The sequence below is a fragment of the Malania oleifera genome, chromosome 3, assembly GCF_029873635.1.
Source record: "Malania oleifera isolate guangnan ecotype guangnan chromosome 3, ASM2987363v1, whole genome shotgun sequence".
In the NCBI taxonomy this organism is placed as follows: domain Eukaryota; kingdom Viridiplantae; phylum Streptophyta; class Magnoliopsida; order Santalales; family Ximeniaceae; genus Malania; species Malania oleifera.
The window spans coordinates 4,551,758-4,574,368 of record NC_080419.1 but is presented as its reverse complement, the minus strand read 5'-3'; the positions used below and the strand labels follow the sequence as shown (position 1 = coordinate 4,574,368).

Below are 22,611 nucleotides of genomic sequence, written 5' to 3'. Positions count from 1 at the left end.
TGTCCAAATCCACTCAAATCTAAATTAATCTAATGTCCAAAATTCATACTCACAAATGCAACAAAAATATTTATCAGAGGATAAATGTTGTACATTACAAGTAATGATAAGAGATGTGTTGGTCATGCAAAAAAAAAAAACTAGAAAGCACAAAAGCTCACACAAATTTATCACAATCGATTCTAATTTATCGAGAAACTATACAGTTTTTAAAATTTATTTGACATTTTACAGAATTCTCATGATATTATGTGCCCTTTGCATTAATTTTAAAATTTTTTTATCATGCTAATAATAATGAGAATAATAATACTAATACATAAGTTAATGAAAAAAAATTTCTTTCTAATTTTCTCAAGACAATAATACGAATATATATAATAGGGCCCCTTTATCATTTTGTATAAATAGGTTTAATCATGAAGGTTTTCTTTTTGTGTTTTCTTGGTATAATAGTATATTATAGACAATAATAACATAATACTATGAAGTAATAACAATAATATATATCAATAATGTTAACAATGCATCACAACAGAAAGCAATTTCGAAGCAAAATCGTCGGTTATACCAAACCGTCAACGATTACATTTGTCCGCTACAGATTTAAATGACAAAGATCTGAGGCAAATCATCACAATAAAGATTAAGAAGCATCAATGATCCAAAATCAATTGTTCGAGGATCATATATGCTAACAAATCAGAGCCTATTAATTCAAAAAAGAGGATATATGGCAATAATGCAAATTTTATCTCAAATCATGAGATTTATAATTTATCATTTATTGTCTCCTATGCCATGTAATCGCGTATAAATACTCATTCTTGTATCCTATCTAAAGTATGTAGTGTTCACGACTCAGTTATTTGAATAAAAATATCATTGTTCTTCGTGTTTCAATTTTTCTTTATGGTATCAGAGCCATTGTGAACACTATGTCAAAAAAATAAAATAAAAATCCTAAGTACTGTATTATACATATCACCATTATGTACACTACATCTCAATGCTACATCATAACATGACGGAAGTCTGATCGTCTCCTACAAGGATGGATCTGACCTGTGGGCACCATTTCTCAATTACAGATGCAAAAGTCATCAAACGATCAACTACCTTTGTAAAGAAGATCACACAACAATAGTAGAACATATCCGCACCCTCAAAGGTCACTCTTAATTATATTTCGAAACAAACTTTGCCTCCAATCCCAGCAAAGTTTGCGGAAGGGTGTTAACAATGCATCACAACAGAAAGCAATTCCGAAGCAAAACCGTCGATAGTTACATTTGTTCGCTATTGATTTAAATGACGAAAATTCGAGCCAAATTATCACAGTAAAGACTAAGGAGCATCAAAGATCCAAAGTCAATTGTTCGAGAATCATATATGCTAACAAATATGAGCCTATTAATCTAAAAAAGAGTATATATGACAACAATGCAAATTTTATCTCAAATCATGAGATTTATAATTTATCATTTATTATTTCCTATGTCATGTACTCATGTATAAATACACATGCTTGTATCATCTCTAAAGTACATAGTCTTCACAACTCAGTTATTTGAATAAAAATACCATTATTTTTCTTGTTTCAGTTTTTCTTTAAATAGTAGCTATCATAGTATAATAATGATGCCAATACCATAATAATAATAATAGCAACAATAACAATAACTAATAGCAATAATAAAAAAATAAACCAAGACAATAATTAATAATGATAATGATAATGATAATGACAATGATAATAAAAAAATACTAATGATTTGACATCAATTTGGTATATAGTATTTATTTGAATGAGAAAAAAATAACTAATTAGTCCAACAAATCATGAGATGTCACTCGTCATATTTTTTTTTAGTGACAAAAACCAAAACTCCTCATTCCCCCACATTTCTTCCTTTCCCCATCACTTTCACCACTTGCACATAGACATTTGAGATGTGTGACGCATGCGAATTCCATTCCCATACTTTGTTTGGCAGTGCTATATTTATCACCCACTAGTTTACAACACAAAACGAATGAAGTAAGAGATAAGAATAGGTGTGACATTTAGGAGATAAGTGTACTAATATTTTTATATATTTTTTTAATTGAAGACCTACAATGAGAAATCGTAAAAGTGTCGGTCACTTTTCTCACATCCAGACAAGAGACATAGGAATACATTAGCAGAAAATGATGGTTCTCCTGGATAACCTTCTCAATTATCAACTTAAATTGACAGCCCATTAGTCAAGAATTTTTTTCTTACTCCAGTCACCATCGCGTTATATTGGACACTATGGTGCGGTACCAAATCCGAAGAAGGTGAAATGTTACAGCCGGCCAGCCCATTGACATGCTCTTGGTAATTTACCGTCATAATGCCTCAAAGGGGTGTCGAACCCGTGACCTTGGGGTCACTAAAATCACAAATTGGTCCTTACCACTTGAGTTGAGTTGGCTCAACTGGACACTGATTTGACAAGATTTAAAATTAGCATACTAGCTAGTGAGCAGTGGTATAATTTTACATGCACTAAAATTAATCAAGGTTTGAAAACTTTTTCCTTAGAAAAGAGAGTTTGAGTTTAGAAACATGTATCATTTACATATTATCTATCATTAAGAGTCAATTTGGATTAAATTTTACTTAAGAAAAAGAAAGGAAAAAAAAAAATAAGAAGGAAAAAAATATATAAAAAGGAAAAAAATTATTTTCCTTTTATATTAAATTTTATTAAAAAATGAAAAATTATTTTTATATGATTAAAAAATTTTAAAAGTAAATATTAATTATGTGTAAAATTAATTTTTTTATTTATAAATTTGATATATTTTCTATTTTTTTTCTTACTTTCTTCCCTAATCAAACATGAAAACATAAATTTCTTAATATATTTTTTTCCTTTTCCTAATATTTTTTAGAGTTCTAAACGCACTTAAGGGTGCGTTTGGATCAAGGATTTTCATGGAGGAAAGGAAAAGAAAATAGATAGGAAATTCATTTTTTTTTATTTTTTTTCTTTATACTAAATAATACTAAAAATGAGAATTTGTTTCAATATAATTAAAAATTAAGAAAAATTAAATGTTATAGATGATTAAAATTAAAATTTTATTAATTGATTTTGTATATTTTTGGTTTTCTTCTCCATACTGCCCTATCCTTTCCATCACATTTCTCAAGTAAAGAAAATTTTACATGTAGAATTTAATTAGAATTTATATCTTAGAAAAAAGAAAAAGAAAAAAGAAGATAGGGAGGGGGTGGGGGCAGTTGAGAGGTACTTGGCCGACCATTAATTAATCCCGTGTTTGAAATTAAAGCTGCGTTGAATTTTGTCATGCATGTATTCTAAATCAGGAAAACAGAGATTACAAGCACAACCCATGTGTTATCTTGTCTGATTTTCAAATCAGAAGAAGAAGTACTCGAAGCTGCAATCCCCTCAACTACCTCCATTAATATTGCTTATCTTCACTATAAATGGACGCCGCGTTTCAAGTATCTCTCACTCCACAAGTACCAATTGCAATATCTCTCTTCTCTCTTTTCATCAGATAAGTAATTCAAAAATGGCGAAAGTTTCAAAGTACTGTGGTGTAGCTTTTGCTATGGTACTGGTGTCGCTGTTGGCATTAGGAATCATAACTGAGAGCCGCAAGCTTGACGAAGATGTATTTTCCGGCCACGATGGTGGTGGCTTCGGTGGCGGTGCAGGAGGAGGATTCGGCAAGGGTGGGGGACTAGGTGGTGGAGGTGGTGCTGGTGGTGGCTTTGGTGGTGGAAGAGGCAAAGGCGGTGGTGCAGGAGGTGGATTTGGGAAGGGCGGTGGAGTTGGAGGCGGAGGTGGTGTCGGTGGCGGCATTGGAGGTGGTGCAGGAGGAGGACATGGAGGTGGAGCTGGTGCAGGAGGAGGATTTGGCAAGGGCGGGGGAGTAGGTGGTGGAGGTGGTGCCGGTGGCGGCTTTGGCGGTGGGGGCGGTGCTGGTGGTGGAGGAGGCAAGGGTGGAGGAGTTGGAGGAGGAGGTGGTGCCGGTGGCGGCTTTGGTGGTGGTGTTGGGGGAGGACATGTAGGTGGAGGTGGTGCAGGAGGAGGATTCGGCAAGGGCGGAGGAGTTGGAGGAGGAGGTGGTGCCGGTGGTGGCTTTGGTGGTGGTGCTGGGGGAGGACATGGAGGTGGAGGTGGTGCAGGAGGAGGATTCGGCAAGGGCGGGGGAGTTGGAGTTGGAGGTGGTGCTGGTGGCGGCGTTGGTGGTGGTGTTGGGGGAGGACATGGAGGTGGAGGTGGTGCAGGAGGGGGATTCGGCAAGGGCGGGGGAGTTGGAGGCGGAGGTGGTGCTGGTGGCGGCGTTGGTGGTGGTGCTGGGGGAGGTCATGGAGGTGGAGGTGGTGCTGGTGGTGGTGCTGGGGGAGGTCATGGAGGTGGCGGTGGTGCTGGTGGTGGCATTGGTGGTGGTGCTGGGGGAGGTCATTTAGGCGGAGGTGGTGCTGGTGGTGGCATTGGTGGTGGTGCTGGGGGAGGACATGGAATTGGAGGGGGTGCGGGAGGTGGCTTCGGGGGCGGCAAAGGAGGCGGTGGAGGGATTGGAGGTGGAGCAGGTGGCGGTGTTGGAGGAGGAGTTGGTGGTGGAGGCGGTGCCGGTGGTGGCTTTGGAGGCGGCAAAGGAGGTGGTGGAGGGATTGGAGGTGGAGCAGGTGGCGGTGTTGGAGGAGGAGTTGGTGGTGGAGGCGGTGCCGGTGGTGGCTTTGGAGGTGGCAAAGGCGGCGGCGTAGGAGGTGGTGCTGGTGGGGGTGGAGGAATTGGCGGTGGTGTTGGCGGCGGATTTTGAGTTTTGAGAGGTCCGAAGTTGAGGGACATCAGTAATGATGTAACTACTGCTGTAATGTTACTATGCCCGTGCATGGATTTCTTTTCTTGTTGTCTTTAGCGGTGAAATTGCTGCATGGATTTCACATGCTCCGTCGTCTGTCACCTTGTCCCTCGTGATATTTAGTTGAATAAAATGTAGCCCTACTTCTCGCATAGCATTCTAAATATTTCCCGTAGATCCCCATATACAACTCAAAAAAAATGATAACTTAAAATTCGATTCGGATATTGAATTCATCGACCTCGAGTTTGACTAATTATATATAATGTATATATAACATTAAATACAGGTATAATACATATTTGATAAAATACATTCACTTCTCATTTCTCTTAAACTTGGTAAAAAGACAGTGGCATTTAATGAAATTTTAAAAATATCACAAACATTATTCTAAAATGCCATAGACTTTTCTTTATGTTTAAAAAAAATATAGACTTCTCCCAAAAAAGGTTATCTTACAAAATATTATGAGAGATTTGTATTTTTTTTTATCAAACTTTAGGAAATGCCTCCTGCTGGGATTTTAACATCTAATGACATGTCTGTAAAATTTTTGAAACTTTAGGAAGGTTACTATCATTTTACAAAGTTTAGGAGACATTAATTTTTTTTGCCTTATATGTTTTGTATGGCTTATAAAAATGATAAAATTAAAAAATTCGATTAAGTTAATGAGTAATATTACAAAACTTTAAACTCGACTACTCTTCATGATATTTGAGTAACATGAACTTAACTCAAATTCGAGTAGAATCGAGTCGAGTTGAATTAAAAAGTGAATTGAGTCTAAATAGTTTGTGAATAAGTTTAACTCATTCACATCCTTAATTTAGAGTAATCTCTAGAGAGAGAATGAATGAAAAGAATATTATATAAATAAAACTATTATTAAAATATACATTTAATGTAAATGTAAATGTTATATTATTAAAAATAAGTGTAATTTAAATAAAATGAAATATGATTAGGAAATAGGATTTAGGTAGAAACCTAGGAGAAATGAATGAGTGTTGATCAAATGAATGTAGATTATTCTAAAATAGAAACACTTATTTGTTTTGTGGTTAAAGCTCAAAATGGGAAAATTCCAGCTTTTGCATTTTAATTTGTTTAAATTATTTTACTAGAATTTTTTTTGAATTATGCCAATATTTGATGCGTTCAAATTATAAAACCAATATGACACTTTAAATTATATGTATATCTTATCACTTGGTTTCTTTTTGAAAATGTTGGCTATAGCTTAATGGGATGAAATAACATATTAACTAGAAAAACCTTGTTTTTCTCATATTAATTGCTAAGGCTTGAATTTACTGATTCAAAAGCATGCTATAATTTGTTTTGATGATATATGCTCTTGTTTGGATACAGAGTATGTCTAAGTATAACATAATATATCCCATTCATGAAGTTGAGCTGTAGTGAAAGCTAATCATAACAAAAAGGTGGAAATTTTGCTTTGAATGTTTGATCAAACATCAAATAGTTTTTTCTTTAAAAAAAAAAAAAAATCATCATTCATAAGTTGTGAGAAAGTCATTCTTGATATTTCTGATGTTATGGTTTAGCACAATCTTTTGGCATATGAGTCTAGCTCACACTCTCCTTACCACCATGGAAGCATATGTTAAGGGGGAGAAATTTTAGAAAAATGAATTGTACCTCTCTTTTTGATGACGATCAAAGGGGGAGAAGATATTTGGTGTCCTACATGTTAGGAAGAAGATGTGTGGTGTTATGGGAGGGGGAGAAGTGAAATGCATGTAGGGTAGAATGCATATGGTAGTATGAAAGTTCTTGTTGCTTACTTGTTTTATCTTGCATGAACTTTCATTTTGGTAAATTGTATGTTCAAGCTCCAAGGATATGAAATATCTTGTTAAATGCTTATTGTACCTTATATGCATATAGCAAGGGGGAGCAAAAGTGTAGCGTTATTTAACAATATGCATAATTTGAGGGGGAGCTTTGTAATATATCCTATAGAAGAATACCAATGGTTTGTCATCATCAAAAAGGGGGAGAATGTTAACCTTAGAGGTTATGTGAGCTTAATTGCATTGTTTTGATGATAACAACCCATTAGTGGTTCTAGGTTAACTTTTCTTTGCATATCAAGTCATAGTAAGTATAAATACAAATGCAAAAATTAAGTAGATTCTTAATAGGTTAGACATCATCAAAAAAGGGGAGAATGTTAGCCTTTTGATGGCCACACCATCGTGGTTTATTGTGTTTTGATGATATTAACCTACTTGTTGTTCTTAGTGTTTTCTTATCTTTGCAGATTATGTTTATTACATGTTCAAGGGATGAATACTTGAAGTATTAATTGGTCAAAAGGCAAAAGGAAAGATCAAATTGACACATACTTGGAAGGACCCAAGCACGACCAAAGGAAGCTTAATGTGGTCTTATATGTATTTGGGGAGTGTTTGAGGTAGTGTTTTGTAACTCTTACTGGTATTGTTTCATTCATAATTTCTGAGCAAGAGTTGAGCAAAATGCATCCATATTAGAACACATGAGTTTATATGATTGCATTAAAGTCACAACCTCACATTCATGGTTTTCAAAGTTAAATTCAAAGATTTTGTCAAAAACAATCCCAAACTCAAAGTATGTTTTCAAAGGGAGAAGTTTTTAACATCTTAGTTTTAAGAACATTTTTATACTTGGTCCCGATTTTGTAAAAGCATGGTTAATGTCCTAAAGCTTTAAGAAAGTTAAGTATATTTTTGTAAAAAGACATTCTAAGTATATAAGATATCAAATGTTCTTTCAAATTATGTTTTCATAAATCAAGATATCTTATATTTGAGGAAAGCTCACTTGGATAAGTTTTAATCTTCATTAGACTTTATATATTTTATATACTTTTGTCCAAGAATGTTTTAAGTGATTAAAGACTTTTTGGTTGGGTTTAAAACCTCAATTATGCACCTATCAAATTTCCTAAACACCTTTCGGTATTTGTGGCATAACTTTTGTTAGAAAAATTGAAAAAGGGCGATTTTGGTGTCTATGGAAAACTAAGAAAAAATCTCACAACTTTCATTTGATGACTTTGACAATTTCAGGAATGCCATCAACGATTTTGGAAAAACCATCAACGGTTTGCATTGGAATTTTCGTCCCAACGGCTATAAATGACTAGTTTGTATAGTTTTTTTTTTTTTAATTGTTTTAAATGCCCAACGGCCATAAAACTGCTAGTAGCCCACTTTGCCTATAAATACAAGTCCTAATACTTTTTTAGCAATGGTTTTTGTAATTTATACAAGCATTTAGTGAAAAAATCTCTTTAATTACAAAACCTAAGCACTTTGCATTTAGTTCATTCATTCAAAAGTGCTCAAACTCTCTTGTTCTCCAATCTTATTTGATACAATTCTTGAGAGTGTGTGTAAGGTTTGGTTTGTAATTTATATCAGTTCATTTGTGGAGCATCCTTTGTATTTCCATCATCTTGTAAGGTTCCTTGTGAACCATGTGTTGAAAGGTTCTTTATAAACCATTTTGATGAGGGTTCTTTGTGAGCTGAAAGCTCTTTATGAGCGTGTAGGGATTTATTCCCCAAAGTAGGGTTATTTACCCAAGTTGTAAAGCTTGCTTTGCCGGGAAAGGAGTGTTGATAATGGATTGTAGAATCCTTGATTTGGTGCTAAGACATAGACAAAGGCTTGGTGCCGAACCACATAAAAATACCGATATTGTTCTTTCTTTCCCTTACACTCTTTATTTTATATCTTGTGCATGATTTATATTTATATTATGATATAATTTCTTGTATCTTACCAAGAGATTTTATTTTGTAGAGAAATTCAATATACGCGAAAAGAGCCATTCACCCCCCCTCTGACTCTACATTGTATATCCGCTGCGGGGCACACAAATATACTACGACGTCTAACAAAATATATATTTAATATGTAAATGTAAATGTAAATTATATATATATAACCATTTTAATAATATAAATATAAGATAAATGCATTTGGACTCACGATAGCATTGAAAAACTAAACTGCTCAACTTGTCAAGTTAGCTACTTAACTAGTTTAAACTCAACTCAAAATTTAATAAAATCATAAAAGTACGAAAAAATATTAGTTATATCAAATGTATGCGCCAGATGGATCTAGCAAGATTTCGCTATATGCATAAAAAAATTATCTAATTTTAATATATATATATATATATATATATATAATGAAATCATGGTAGATTTGGTGTATACACTGGATATGTCTAATAATTTCTTAAAAATACTATCCATCAAATTAGATAAACTATAAAATGAATTTAATCGATCGAATAAACTACGGATGGACTTGCTTATCCTCTTAATGAAACACATCTCATAAGGCATGGAGTATTGACTTTCTTGTTAGCTTGGACTTAACAACTTATACTCTTAATAAAACACATCTCATAAAGGCATGAAGTATTGACTTTCTTGTTAGCTTTAGAAGTAAAATCTTTCTTGGCTCTTGGTTTCTGGTAACGAGTCATCCCAATGATGGACGGCTATGATCATAGCCACGCGGGCAGCCATTCTTTGCCGTCGATGAAATCAACGGACAGGAAGGGAGCAGCTTCTTCTTTGGTGAGTTGGCGCGACCAAAGGGCTCTTGCTTCCGACGCTGCCCCTGGTCCATGGCAGGCATACTCCGCATGGAACATATTCCTGCTCCAAATAATTCCACAACATAAATTAAATAATTAATTATAATAATGACTTACAAAAAAAATACTTCCACAATTTTAATTCAATAATAAATAATCCTTTTCGAGTTTAGGAAGAAAATGTTTTTCTAAAAAATTATTTGCTTATTTTTTCCGTGACAAGATGAGAAAGAAAATAATTTTTTAATCTCCAAGAAATTATAATTTAAAAATAAGACATTTTTTTCTCAAAATATAATATCAATTTCTCAATTTTTTTGTCCAACTAAATAAACCAACCTTAAATTATTAGAAAAAATTACAAACCACATAGCTATTTCTCACCATTTTCAAGGTAACTTTTGAATTGTTTTATTTTAAATTTTTTTTTCTAATATTATATGGGACTAGCCAATAAAAATGATTAAACTAGGAATAGAAAATGAATCAGTTGATTAATCCACAAAACTAAACTTTATCTTTAAAAGATTTATTTTAGAATTGATTAAATTGATAAAAAAAAAAACCAAATTTTCAAAAATTTAAATTGATAAAAAATTTAATTCAAAATATATTTTATATTGAATTTATCTTAAATAAAAAATTATGGTAACATGATAGCGATTGAACTACTTGACCTGTGAATCAATGGGTTGAGTAATTTGCAATTTGATGACCGATCTAATTTTAAGAAGATATAATTTAAAAATTTAAGCTAGGAATATTAGTAAAGTATTAATGGCTTACTTTGTGCTGCCATCGTAGCTCCAGTTGGTCCAGCCCATTGGGACGATGGTCTTGGAGATGTACGTCTTGGCGAAGACCACTCTGGAGTGGGCCCCTTTGGCCCGGCCCAAGTAAACTTCGCCCACACCGTAGACCTTCCCTTTCACAAATACAAACCCACTGGGCTCATCAGCGCTATTCCTGTTTTGAGCCGTGATGGACCCTGATATCTGCACCCTCCGATCTGCATTCACAAATATCTCGCAGCTCTGCCTCCACGTGTAAAAATATTAAAATTAGTAAATGCTTGACACCCGGGGGGGCCAAAAAAAGCACAAATAAAGATTATAACATAAATTATATGATTAAATGATTAAATTAAATATTCATGAAGTGTAAACCCAAATTTTGTTGATGAAATTAACATTTTTTTCCTTTCTCTAATATTTTCTGAATTTTAAACAGGCCTACATTAAATTTTAATTTTTACCATTTTTATTATATTTTTTATCTTAAATTCTATTAACAATAAATATTTATTTTATATGATTAAAAATTGAAAAAAAATTAAATTAAATTTTTGTTCATAAATTTAATATTTAATATTTAATATTTATTTTATATTCTTTGATATTTTTTTTTTCCCTCTAATGTTTTTCGAATTCTAACCCGGCTAAATTTAAATTTTAGCAACCGAAGAAAATAAAATGAAAACGAAAATTCAAAAGGGTACTAACATGGAAGACAGATTGAGCGCGGCCGAAGATAAAATCGACAGAGCCTTGAATGTAGCAATTCTCATAATAATGTCTGCCTTTGTAATCGAACAGAGTGTTATGAGCACTGTAGAATCCACAATGGTAGAATGCCACCTTGTCTGCACTCACAAACGCCGCCACCGATTGATTCTGCGACGTGTAAGCTACTCCAGTCGGAGCATCGTTCTAAACAAAATCAAAATATTTTAAATCAAATGCAGAAACAGGGGAATCGAAGGGGAAATGAAGCAAATGCAGAAGCAGGGGAATTGAAGGGGACGGTAGTAGTGGGGCAGCTGACCTTAAAGCTGATGCCGAAGGCAACGAAGTGTGGGGCTTCGACTCTGAGTGTGGCAGACTCCTTGTTGTCTAAGGAGCTCTGCTCCCAGACGATCCATGTCTTCCCCTTCCCGTTTCCCCTCATGAATATGTAGGGTTTGTTCTCTGGTACATGTATCTTCTCCCTGCCACAATCACAACAAAAAATTTCACTTACATTCTATCACTTCCCCCCACCTTTTATTGAAAATTGAGCCTATAGTGTCCAAATCAATGGTGACAATGACGGAAAATTGCCAAATTACACAATCAATTTGTGAAATATAACTCAGATTTTGGCATTATAATAATGATAATAATAGCAATAATAATAGTGATGATGATGATGAAAACAGGAGATGGATTTACCTGTAAACCCCTTTCCTGAGGTGGACGATGATCCACTCGGAGTTTCCTTCGGGTACGGAATCGATGGCGGCTTGAACAGACCTGAACTCCCCGTCGCCGTTGATATCCACCTTTATGGTGCGATTGGTGGCGATCTTTTCCGTCAATAAAGGAGAATCGATGACTTTCTTCGCCGAGCCGCCGACGGAGAATTGCTGCGTAGAGGAGCTGTGGACGGCGGCGGGGAAGGAGATCCAGACCGCGATTGCGAACGCGAACGCGACCTGCATCGCATTACTAACTGGTGCCGACGACAACGAAGAAGAAGAAGCCATTGTTGATCGATTGAGGAGGTGAGAGATTGAGAAGAAGTGGGTTAATAGGGATTGAAGATTTTGGGAAATCTGTATCAGCCAATAGTGTCGAATTTTGTTCGAATGTTGGGGGCGGCCATTGTTTGTAGGTTTAAAATTAGCAGTCGCTCAAATTGGAGCGGGAAGAACCCTCTACTTTCGAGGGGCACCAATGGATCATCTTGTGGTTGACAAGCACTGAATTAAGGTCGTGTTTGGAATTTAATATATATATAGATGAATGAACAAAATTTTAATTTTTAAAAAATTTTTAATGGTATCTAATAAAGAGAGAAAATATGATGAAAAAGATTTTTCTTATTATTTAAAAAAAAATTTCCAAATATATTCTTGATAAAAATGGAGCATAAGAAAAAAAATATTGGAATTTACTTATTTATGATTGGTTTTACCAAGGAAAGTGAAAAAAGAAATAATAAAAATACTTGGCAAACCAATGAACAAGAATTTAATTTATATATTATTTGTATTTGATTCTTTCAATATTTAATTATATTAAATGAAATTTTACACATGTTAGACTAAATAAATCACTCAATTTCCATTTTGACCCTACTAAACAAACTTGCTTAATTTAAGTGAGTCCAATCAAAACTATAACTTTAGTGTCATGATCAAGTTTAGCTTTAACTTGTTACTAAATAAGATTCAAAATTTGACTAAAAAATCGCTCATACATATAATAACAAAGCTCTTATTAAGCTGATCTTACTCGTAAATAGTTTGATTTCTTTATAATCCTATTTGGTAGCTCATACTGGACTAAGTCAACATAATGACGAATAACTTCCTTTGCACTTCATACCCTTTCCAATCTCTTCAGGAATTTTTAGTTGAGAGATCGAACCTTAGAGCCTCAATTTTACCTACAAGTATGTGGCAACTTATTCAATTAACCATAAAAAAAATATTTTCGAATTTCAATCTTGATTTTCTCAAAAAAAAAAAAAAAAAATTTTTTGAAATAGTTTAGAACTCTCAATCAATTAGATAACTCTAATCTTGCCTAACTTGTAGTCACCCTTTAAAACCCTTATCACCTCTTCAAATTCTTCTCCAACCTCTGTTGTCTCAGCTCCATCATCATCTTCTTTATTTCAAAATTTTTTTTTCCATCTTCTTTTTTTGATTACATAGGAACTCCAATGTAACGACCTGCTTAATTAAATAGGTTTTTTTTTTTTTTTTTCCATACTATAATATTTTACATGCTCTGATACCATACTAGGGAAAAACTCAATCATAAACTTAGGCAGCGAAAAGCATAAACTGAATAAACATGTCCATATCATACAATATCAATACCAGAGTGCTACCATGTTTTTCCCAAAATATACATATATATCTGTTTTCCCCAAAATACCCTCAACTAGTTAGGGTAATACAAAAATGCTCCCAAAAATGATACTCACTATCTGTCAGGGCACTACTGAAACCCTTCTATTTGCGAACCTGGTCTGCTCGCCTACCTGGATTACCTGAAAAATATATCAACACTGGGATGAACCAACGCTCAGTAAGGAGAAATATGCTATTATTAGTGTGTGGCAAATGAGCTACTATATATATATATATATATATATATATATATATATCATGAAATTTGTTTTCATATAAACACGAATAGCTGAATACCAAGTACAGTACTAATAATAAAATACTCCACCCATTTTCCCTATTGCTTAACATATCAGTATTATGGTTATAATTCAAAATACTTCTAATGTATGTAAGTAGGATCCCTGTTACTATAAATCTGTACATATGTAATAGTAATTGAAACTATTCCCTGTGGCTATCTGTGTCATGACATGCCCTTTATGATGAGGTTGTGCAGCCCGTAGGCTGGATTTACCCTAACTGGCCAACTAGAAATAAATCACTGAACTCCGTCAGTCGACCTGCCCACCTCAGCCCATATCTAGATGGGGAGCCTAATCTCTTCAAGGGCCTAGGTGGTCAACCTTACCACGTATTATCTGAATAGGTGGTTGCACTAAATAAGTAACATAGTATCTATAGCAACGGTACCGTGCTTTGTAGCTGCAAGTCCAATAGGGTCTGATATCATATAATACTTTTCTATACATATCTATCTGATTTACCATGATTCTGAAGTAATCATATTAACCATGATGCTGCATAATGTACTGAAATCTGAATAATCATAACATGGAACTGCATATTCGTAATACTGGAATTCGTATAATCATGGTACTGAAATCCGTAAAATCGTGGTACTGAAGTTCACAAAATCATAGTACTTAAATCCGTAAAATCATGATACCAAAATTCATAAAAATCATGAAACTACAATTCGTAAAACATATCCCCGTACTACATACATATTCACAAGCCACACCATACTTTAATACATAATTTTCGTAAATAAATACGTTGTATAATATTTAGAAACTTCCTAGTGTAGCATATTTCCCTTACCTTAACTTTGAAAAGCCCCTACTGTACTCTAGCCCGATACCCGCAGGGCCTCCGTTACAATACCCTGAAAACAATATTTGCCAAAACTAAACATCTGTATTTTTCTACCTACATCATTTCCTATAACTACCAAGAGGTCAAAAACTAGATAAAAGCTCTTACCCTGAATTTGGGATGAAATCCAACTTCCTGACGATCCGCTTCGGCAGATTCACAGAGAACTCCTTCAGGAGTGTCGTGGTAGCTTTAGATCGTCGATCCGGCGACTGGTGGGGCCGGAATCGAAGAGAGAAGGGAGAGGGAGACGTAAAGAGAGAGAGCTCGGTGAAAAATGGTAAAAAATCCCGGGTTACCACTATTTATAGGGCCAGGTTCGTCGATGAGACACGTCACCTCGTCGACGGGCCCTTCACAAAATTCGTCGATGAGATCCTATGTTCGTCGACAAAATTCAGAGCAGCCCGAACCGTTTCTCAGTATTTTCTGGTCGATGAAGCCTTGTGTTCGTCGACGAAATTTTGAAGACCTTCGTTGACGAGACCCTGTGTTCGTCGCGTCGACGAAGTTGGGCAATTTCCTGAAATTTTGATTATTTAATATTATCTCCAAAATGCAATGTCGTCGACGAACGCTATGGCCTCCTTCTGTTTCTGGTTCTATTTCTCTCCTTCTTATTATTACTAAAATGCTATTATTATTCGGGTCACTACATCAAACCACAACTATTGTGTGTAATTCAGCTGAGTGCTAATTCTATTTTCAGGTTTTAATTAATTTCAAACAAACCACAATAACAATCTAATTTTGTCTACGCATCAACCACAATCACACCTAAACTTAAACCTATTTATTTTGACGTGTGTGTGTGTGTGCTAAGCTTGAACAAGAAAAATATATGTTCACCAATCCAATATTCAACAAAGCCTCAATAAATCCAGCAAAATATAAACATGCCAATCACACAATCACAAGAACACATTTACGTGGTTCGACCCAAAAATTGGCCTACATCCATGCTCCCATAACATAAAAATAAAAAAAATAGCAGGCATTAGATCTCTAGCGGCGTGGACGACTCAAATTTGTCCCAGATTCAAGCTTGACACTCCTACAATTCTCCACCTTGGCAAGCTTGTGACCCTTGCACCTCCTTAGCATCTCCTATGGCGGTTCCTGCAAAACAAAATACTAACAGCTTCCAAGGTTAACCAAGTTCGAACAATGTTCAAACTTGGATTTAGGTACTGCTTTAGTCTTCATGTCAGAAGTCCAACTAATAGCACTACCTAAAAACGAAAAGACCATACCAGACAAAAAATTCCTAGTATCTAGATTTCTAGCATAGTCAGAATCTACATATCCTTTTAATCCTATTTCACAATGCATATCCTTTTTACCAAATATTAATCCTTACTGTTTTGTTCCAGACAAGTATTGAAAAATTTGTTTCAAAGCATGCCAATGTGGTTTTCCAGGTTTGCTCATAAATCTACTCACTTGACTTAGAACATAAGATAGATCAGGTCTAGAACATACCATAGCATACATTACACTACTAACCATACTAGCATAAGGTATTCTTTTCATAAACGGTGACTCATTTTCAGTTTCAGGACACTGTTTTCTAGACAATTTAACATATTGTGCAACAGGAATAGAAGTAGATTTAACAAGACTTATTCCAAATCTTTTTAATACCTTTGAAATATAAGACTTTTGAGACAAGTAGAGAAGCTTTTTATTCCTTTCTCTAGTTATTTCCATACCAAGTATTCTTTTAATAGGACCCTAAGTCTTTCATTTCAAATTCAGATTTAAGCATGCACTTAACTTGATGTAACACATCCATGTCTCCACAAGTAACCAACATGTCATCAACATATAATAGCAAATATATATGACATTTATCACATGATTTAAAATAAACACAGCTATCATAATTGCTTCTACAGAAATCATTTTGAATCACGTAAGAATCAAATCGTCTATACCGTTGTCTACGTGATTGTTTCAACCCATATAAAGATTTCTTTAATAAACGTACATGATTTTTATTCATTTCCGTATCAAAGCCCTCGAGAGGTTGCATATAAACTGTTTCTTCTAAAATACCATGCAAGAAAGCAGTTTTAACATCAAGTTGTTCCAAATGCCAAGTCATGTACAGCAATAAAAGTTAATAGAATTCTAATTGAACTATGCCTCACAACATAGGAAAATATTTCATTATAGTCTACCCCTTCCCTTTGTGTAAATCCCTTAGCCACTAACCTAGCTTTATACCTAAGTGGTTCAACTCCGGGGATTCCCTCTTTCCTCTTAAAGATCCACTTGGATCCTATAAGTTTTTGTTTTTCTGGTCTAGGTACCATCACCCATGTCTCATTCTTGTTTAGAGACTCCATTTCTTCTTGCATTGCAAGAATCCATTTTTCAGTCTCTTTACTATCCATGGCCTCTCTAAAAGTCCTAGGCTTCACCTCAATTTATGTTTCAGCAACAGAAAGAGCAAAAGCTGTCATATCAGCTTCCCTATACCTTTGAGGAGGTCTTATGACCCTCCTCTCCCTATCTCGTGCTAGAAGGTAAGTTTTACTTAATTCAGAGGTTTTTGTTTCTGAGTTTTGCTCCTCAAAATCTGCAGCATCTGTTTCTAAATGGCTATAAGTGGAGGGTTGCTCCACCTCAAGCTGCGGGTCACTGGTATCAAAGTGCCTAATACTTTCATTTGAATTTTCTTGTTTTCCCCCCATTTTAGTTTCATTAAAAACTACATCCCTTCTAATAATACATTTTTTTTCCAGGTTCTATAACACAGAGCTTATAACCTTTAACCCCTTCTAGGTATCCCACAAAAATACATTTAATAGCCCTAGGCTCTAATTTATCAGTTCTAATGTGGGCATAGGCTACACACTCAAAAACTTTTAAACCCTAATAATCAGCAGGCTTACCCGACCAAATTTCCTGAGGGGTTTTAAAATTTAGAGCTGTGGAAGGACACCTATTAATAAGGTATACAACAGTGGTCACTTGCCTCTGCCCAAAAGGTCTTGGGCAAACCTGAAGTGGCTAACATGCATCTTACCCTTTCCAAAATAGTCCTATTCATCCTTTCAACTAATCCATTCTGTTGGGGAGTATCCCTAATAGTCCTATGTCTAGCTATGCCCTCAGCTTTACAAAATTCAGAAAATTCATTTGACAAGTATTCTAATCCTTTGTTTGTTCTCAGTGTTTTAACTTTTCTGCCAACTTGATTTTCAACTAAGGTTTTCCATTCTTTAAACTTTTCAAAAGTATCACTTTTATGTTTTAGAATATAAACCCATACTTTCCTAGAAAAGTCATCTATAATTGACAGAAAATACTTAGAACCACAATGAGAACTAACTGTAGCAGGCCCCCACAAGTCTGAATGTATGTAATCAAGAGTCTGTTTTGTGGTGTGAGTGGACTTCTTAAAACTAACCCTAGTAGACTTACCCAAGACACACTCCTCACAGAATGACAATTCCTCAAGTTTCCTATCTCCAAGGAGCCCCTGTTTCTCCAGCTCCTTTAGGCCTTGCTGGCTAACATGTCCTAGCCTCTTATGCCACAAGGAAACCTGATTTTCTATCTTGTGATTGATAGGTGAAGCCTCACCAATCACTGTCTTTCCTACCAAGGTGTACAACCCATTCTTTAGCACCCCTTTCATCACTACCAGTGAACCTCTACATACTCTTAGGCTATCTTATTCAGACTTAAACGTGTACCCTGTCTTATCTAAGCTACCCAGAGAAATCAAGTTTCTCTTCAACTCAGGTATGTACCTCACATCTCTTAGCACTCTTTCAATCCCATCATTCATTATAAGTCTCATAGTCCCAATACCCTGTATTTTACATGACTTATTGTTTCCTAGGATAACATGACCTCTTTCTAAGCATGTAAAGGACTCAAACCAGTTTTTCAATGGACACATGTGGAAGGAACATCCTGAATCTAATAACCATTGTTTTCCCGAATCTCTATTAGAGATGTTCAACACTTCCACACTATCATACCCATCTAAAACTACAGCTGCCTTACCCTTTGATTCAGAGGTGGTGGCATTTGCACCATTTTTCCTCTCAAGGCAGTCTCTCTTAAAATGTCATTCCTTGTGACATGCAAAACACTTTAGTGCCTTGCTCTTAGACTTTGATCTAGACCTCTTGTCTTTTCCTTTCTTGTTCCTCTTTTCAGACCTACCTCTCACATTTAACCCTTCCCCTTACCCTTATTTAGACTCAAACTTAGTGTGCAATTCCCTAGAGTGCAAAACGGCTTGCACATCTTCTAAAGTTAGCCTCTCTCTCCCATACATCATAGTTTCTTTAATATTTTCATATGTGGAGTCAAGAGAACCCAATAAAAGAATTGTCTGGTCTTCTTCATTTATACTAATATCAATATTAGCAAGATCCAAAAGAATTTTATTAAATTCATCTAAATGTTCATCAATCGATGTTCTAGGGGTCATTCTAAAGGTGTAGAGTCTAGTCTTCTTATGGAGTCTATTTGCTAGGGATTTTGTCATGTACAGACTTTCTAGTTTTGACCAAACTCCAGCTGCCGTATCCTCATTGGCAAATTCCCTAAGCACTTTGTCTCCTAAGGCCAAGATAATGGCACTATGTGCCTTTTGGAGGATTTCGGGCTTCACTTTATCAGCAGAGGATAAACCTAGTTTCCCCTCTTGTGAAGTGGAGGCTCCCTTTTTTTCTCCAAGAAGAGCCTCCTCAGGCCTCTGCTGTACCAAGATGGCACGCATCTTAAACCTCCACAAACCAAAGTCATTTTTTGCAGTGAATTTCAAACCTAGCGGTCCCCATCACATAGCCAGGCTTTGATACCACTTGTTGTGTGTAATTCAGCTGATTGCTAATTCTATTTTCAGATTTTAATTAATTTCAAACAAACCACAATAACAATCTGATTTTGTCCAAGCATCAACCACAATCACACCTAAAATTAAACCTGTTTATTTTGACGCGTGTGTGTGTGTGCTAAGCCTGAACAAGAAAAATATACGTTCACCAATCCAATATTCAGCAAAGCCTTAATAAATCCTGCAAAATATAAACATGCCAATCACACAATCACAAGAACACATTTACGTGGTTCGGCCCAAAAATTGGCCTACATCCATGCCCCCATAACATAAAAAAAAAAAAAAAAGTAGCCGTTGAATCTCCAGTGGCATGGACAGCTCAGATCTGTCCCAGATTCAAGCTTGACACTCCTACACCAACAAATCCTTCGAACCCCCTGGTGCGACACCAAATTGTTGGATTGTGTGTATTATTTAATATTACATCAATTAATGTCGTGTGTGAAATAACCCTTAAAAAACTTTTTGCAACTTCATTTTCATATAGAAACACTGCTCAACACACGCAAAATAACCTTGAAGATTAGTGTAGTTAATCAGTTCATCCTTTTTTCCCTGTTCACATTTGGTAACAATTTTTTTTTTAGACAAGTTAACAAACACTTAACATCTTCACTTGCAAATTCAACTCACCCTTATGCAAGGCAATACTGCACTTCTCACTTTATAGTAGTCGGGATAAAATTATGAATGAGAAGAAAATTTTAGAAGGTCATCATGTAGTTAATTAAATCTTTTCATTTTGAAAATTGATTAGTAATAATGAAATAAAAAATAAAATTAAAAAACTGAGTTATAACCCACCATTTTTGTTCTACCATAAAACATGCTACATCCAAACTGACATTATTTTTCGTTACAAAAAATAAAAACTAGGTCTACGCAATTAATGCATTATGTGAGATAATACAAATTGTTTGGTTAAATTTTTTATTTATATTTTTAAAAACTAATTACTAGTTGGTAATTACTGTTAAAATCAGAGAAGTTCATAGGTGTGCTTGATATACGTGGGTGAACACCAACTTAACCCAAAAGTTTAAGCGTATTGGATCTTGGGCTATACCATGTATATAAGCACCCGTAAAATACTCACTTTTTCTAATGTGGGACGAACTTCACAAGTGAAATTCTCAACAATCTCCCCTTCACTTGTGAATTCTAATTGCTCCCCCTTGAACGGAAGTTCCACCACATGTGAGTTCCAACTGCTCCCCCTTGAACGGAAGTCATCTTCTCCCTTATGGGGCAAATTCTCCAACAGTTTGCTCAAGTAGGTCATCTTACGTGTCTTCGATTGTATTCCAAATGGTCCCTTCAAATCAATCCTACCTCCCACGTCTTGACCCAATTTGGATCCATCTTGGCAGCTTTGATGATCATTCTTAACTTCGATCACACACTCTCACACCCAGAGTTGTGAACTATCGGCTCTGATGGATGCATTTGGATAGTTTTTAAATTGTTGTTTCTTTATTGAGTTTTTGGCATATCATAACGGTAAGTGGAAAGAATAAAAAGAAAGAAAAATTACAGCATACAATTGAAATTAAAAAATGAAATAAATTGAAAAGCTTACAAAGAGTTCTTGCCCCGATGTATTATTTATGTCTTATTTACCATAATGTTTTTAGGAAATTAAAAAAAAAATGCATAGTGTTGTTACAAACCTTTTTAAGATGTTACTGTAATAATAAATAATTTTTAATCATATATGACCCTTTAGCACATTAAAGATGTATTTTCAATAGCATTGCAAGTAATAGTAGTAACTTGTTTTATTTTTCCAATTACTCATTTTTTTTATCAATATATATTAGTAGTTAAATAAATTTAATTCAATTATGATTATATTTTAGATAAATAAAATTATAAATTCATGAGGTGTTTTTTTGAAATAATTTCATTCTATTTATGTCCATGGTTTTATGTGACTGCTCAGATTTGGAAGCTATTGCCGCATGTCTCTAAGATAGTCAGAATAATTTGAATCCAACTATTTGAATTGATGAGATAGTCAAAACAACTTGAACACAATTATTCAGATTTGGGACCTATTGATGAGATAGTTAAAACAACTTGAACGCAATTATTCAGATTTGGGACCTAATGCCATGTGCCTCCAAAATAGCCAAAATAACTTGAATGTGACTACACAGATTTGAGAACTATTGTCACATGCCTCTGAGATAGCCAAAAAAACTTGAATGTGACTACTCAAATTGCTGAGATAGTTAGAACAACTTGAATGTGACTAGTTGAATTAACGAGATAGTGAGAATAACTTGAATGCAACTACTCGGATTGCCTAGATAGTCAGAATAACTTGAATGCGACTACTCGAATTAACGAGATAGTCAAAGCAACTTGAATATGACTATTCAAATTAACGAGATAGTTAGATGACTTGAATGTGACTATTGAATTAACGAGATAGATAGAATAACTTGAATATGACTACTCGAGTTAATGAGATAATAAAAATAACATGAATGTGATTACTTAGATTTTGGGAACTAATGCCCCATCCAAAGTAGACAAAAACAATTTGGAAGGAACTACCTGGATTTGGGATGGCCCATGACCAAGTAAAATGCAAACCATTCCAATTGTAGAGAGTGAAAAGTGTAATGAACATTATTTTACAAAATTAATGCAAGAAATTTGTAGGATATGAACACGATGATGCATGATATGAGGACACATCCTAATTCTACTCATTCAATGATATATATATTACAAAATGCATGTGGATTGCTTCCTATCACTATTGATGCTTATGCATGCATTGCATGAAAATGCTCAATTTTGAACCAACACCTATACAACAGACTAGGTTCTACAACCAATATTTGCCATATCTCAACTCTGCTCATCATTTTTTCAAAGTCCAATTTATGCTTGCTAATGATGCCCTCATTCACAATCTTCAAGGAAATCATGCTCTTGAGTAGAAAATACCACTCATGTTATCTGATATGAATGCATCTAAATCTTATTATCTCATAACTTGACATGTCATTTGCCCCAATCTATTTGTTAACTAATACTTCATTGAATTTTCCTGGCAACAACACTTTAAGGATTGCACTCTTAATGTTTAAATCATTTCGAAATTAAATGAATAAATATGCAATCAGATAATACAATCTCATTAAAGATACAAATGAAATAC

At 34.8% G+C, this 22,611-nt stretch overlaps 2 protein-coding genes across 3 annotated transcripts; one reads left to right on the top strand and one right to left on the bottom strand.

Annotated features, from left to right (window-relative positions):
• The first annotated feature begins 3,502 nt into the window (after positions 1-3,502).
• On the top strand, positions 3,503-5,027 carry LOC131150565 (glycine-rich cell wall structural protein-like). 2 transcript variants are annotated; one of them, XM_058101371.1, is made up of 2 exons: positions 3,503-4,384; positions 4,427-5,027. In XM_058101371.1, exons 1-2 carry the CDS (start codon positions 3,577-3,579, stop codon positions 4,831-4,833), a joined length of 1,215 nt encoding a protein of 404 aa, XP_057957354.1. In that variant the 5' UTR covers positions 3,503-3,576; the 3' UTR covers positions 4,834-5,027. The 2 variants fall into 2 exon arrangements, with proteins under 2 accessions (XP_057957354.1, XP_057957355.1); XM_058101372.1 differs by having other exon boundaries at positions 3,503-4,390; positions 4,487-5,027.
• Positions 5,028-9,167: 4,140 nt separating this feature from the next.
• Positions 9,168-12,253, bottom strand: LOC131150564 (probable pectinesterase 67). Its single transcript, XM_058101370.1, has 5 exons — positions 11,721-12,253; positions 11,335-11,497; positions 11,013-11,219; positions 10,297-10,544; positions 9,168-9,571 (listed from the first exon to the last, which is right to left on the bottom strand). Exons 1-5 carry the CDS (start codon positions 12,032-12,034, stop codon positions 9,418-9,420), a joined length of 1,086 nt encoding a protein of 361 aa, XP_057957353.1. The 5' UTR covers positions 12,035-12,253; the 3' UTR covers positions 9,168-9,417.
• Between the last annotated feature and the right edge of the window lie 10,358 nt (positions 12,254-22,611).

Excerpts from the sequence above, each read along its gene's own strand:
- LOC131150565 (XM_058101371.1), top strand. The coding sequence starts at position 3,577 with ATGGCGAAAGTTTCAAAGTACTGTGGTGTAGCTTTTGCTATGGTACTG. Across the intron at positions 4,385-4,426 it reads TGCTGGGGGAGGTCATGGAG|GTGGCGGTGGTGCTGGTGGT; the intron begins GTGGAGGTGGTG and ends GAGGTCATGGAG.
- LOC131150564 (XM_058101370.1), bottom strand. The coding sequence starts at position 12,034 with ATGGCTTCTTCTTCTTCGTTGTCGTCGGCACCAGTTAGTAATGCGATG. Across the intron at positions 10,545-11,012 it reads GCGCTCAATCTGTCTTCCAT|AGCTGCGAGATATTTGTGAA; the intron begins GTTAGTACCCTT and ends ACGTGGAGGCAG. Across the intron at positions 9,572-10,296 it reads AGCTACGATGGCAGCACAAA|GAATATGTTCCATGCGGAGT; the intron begins GTAAGCCATTAA and ends TATTTGGAGCAG.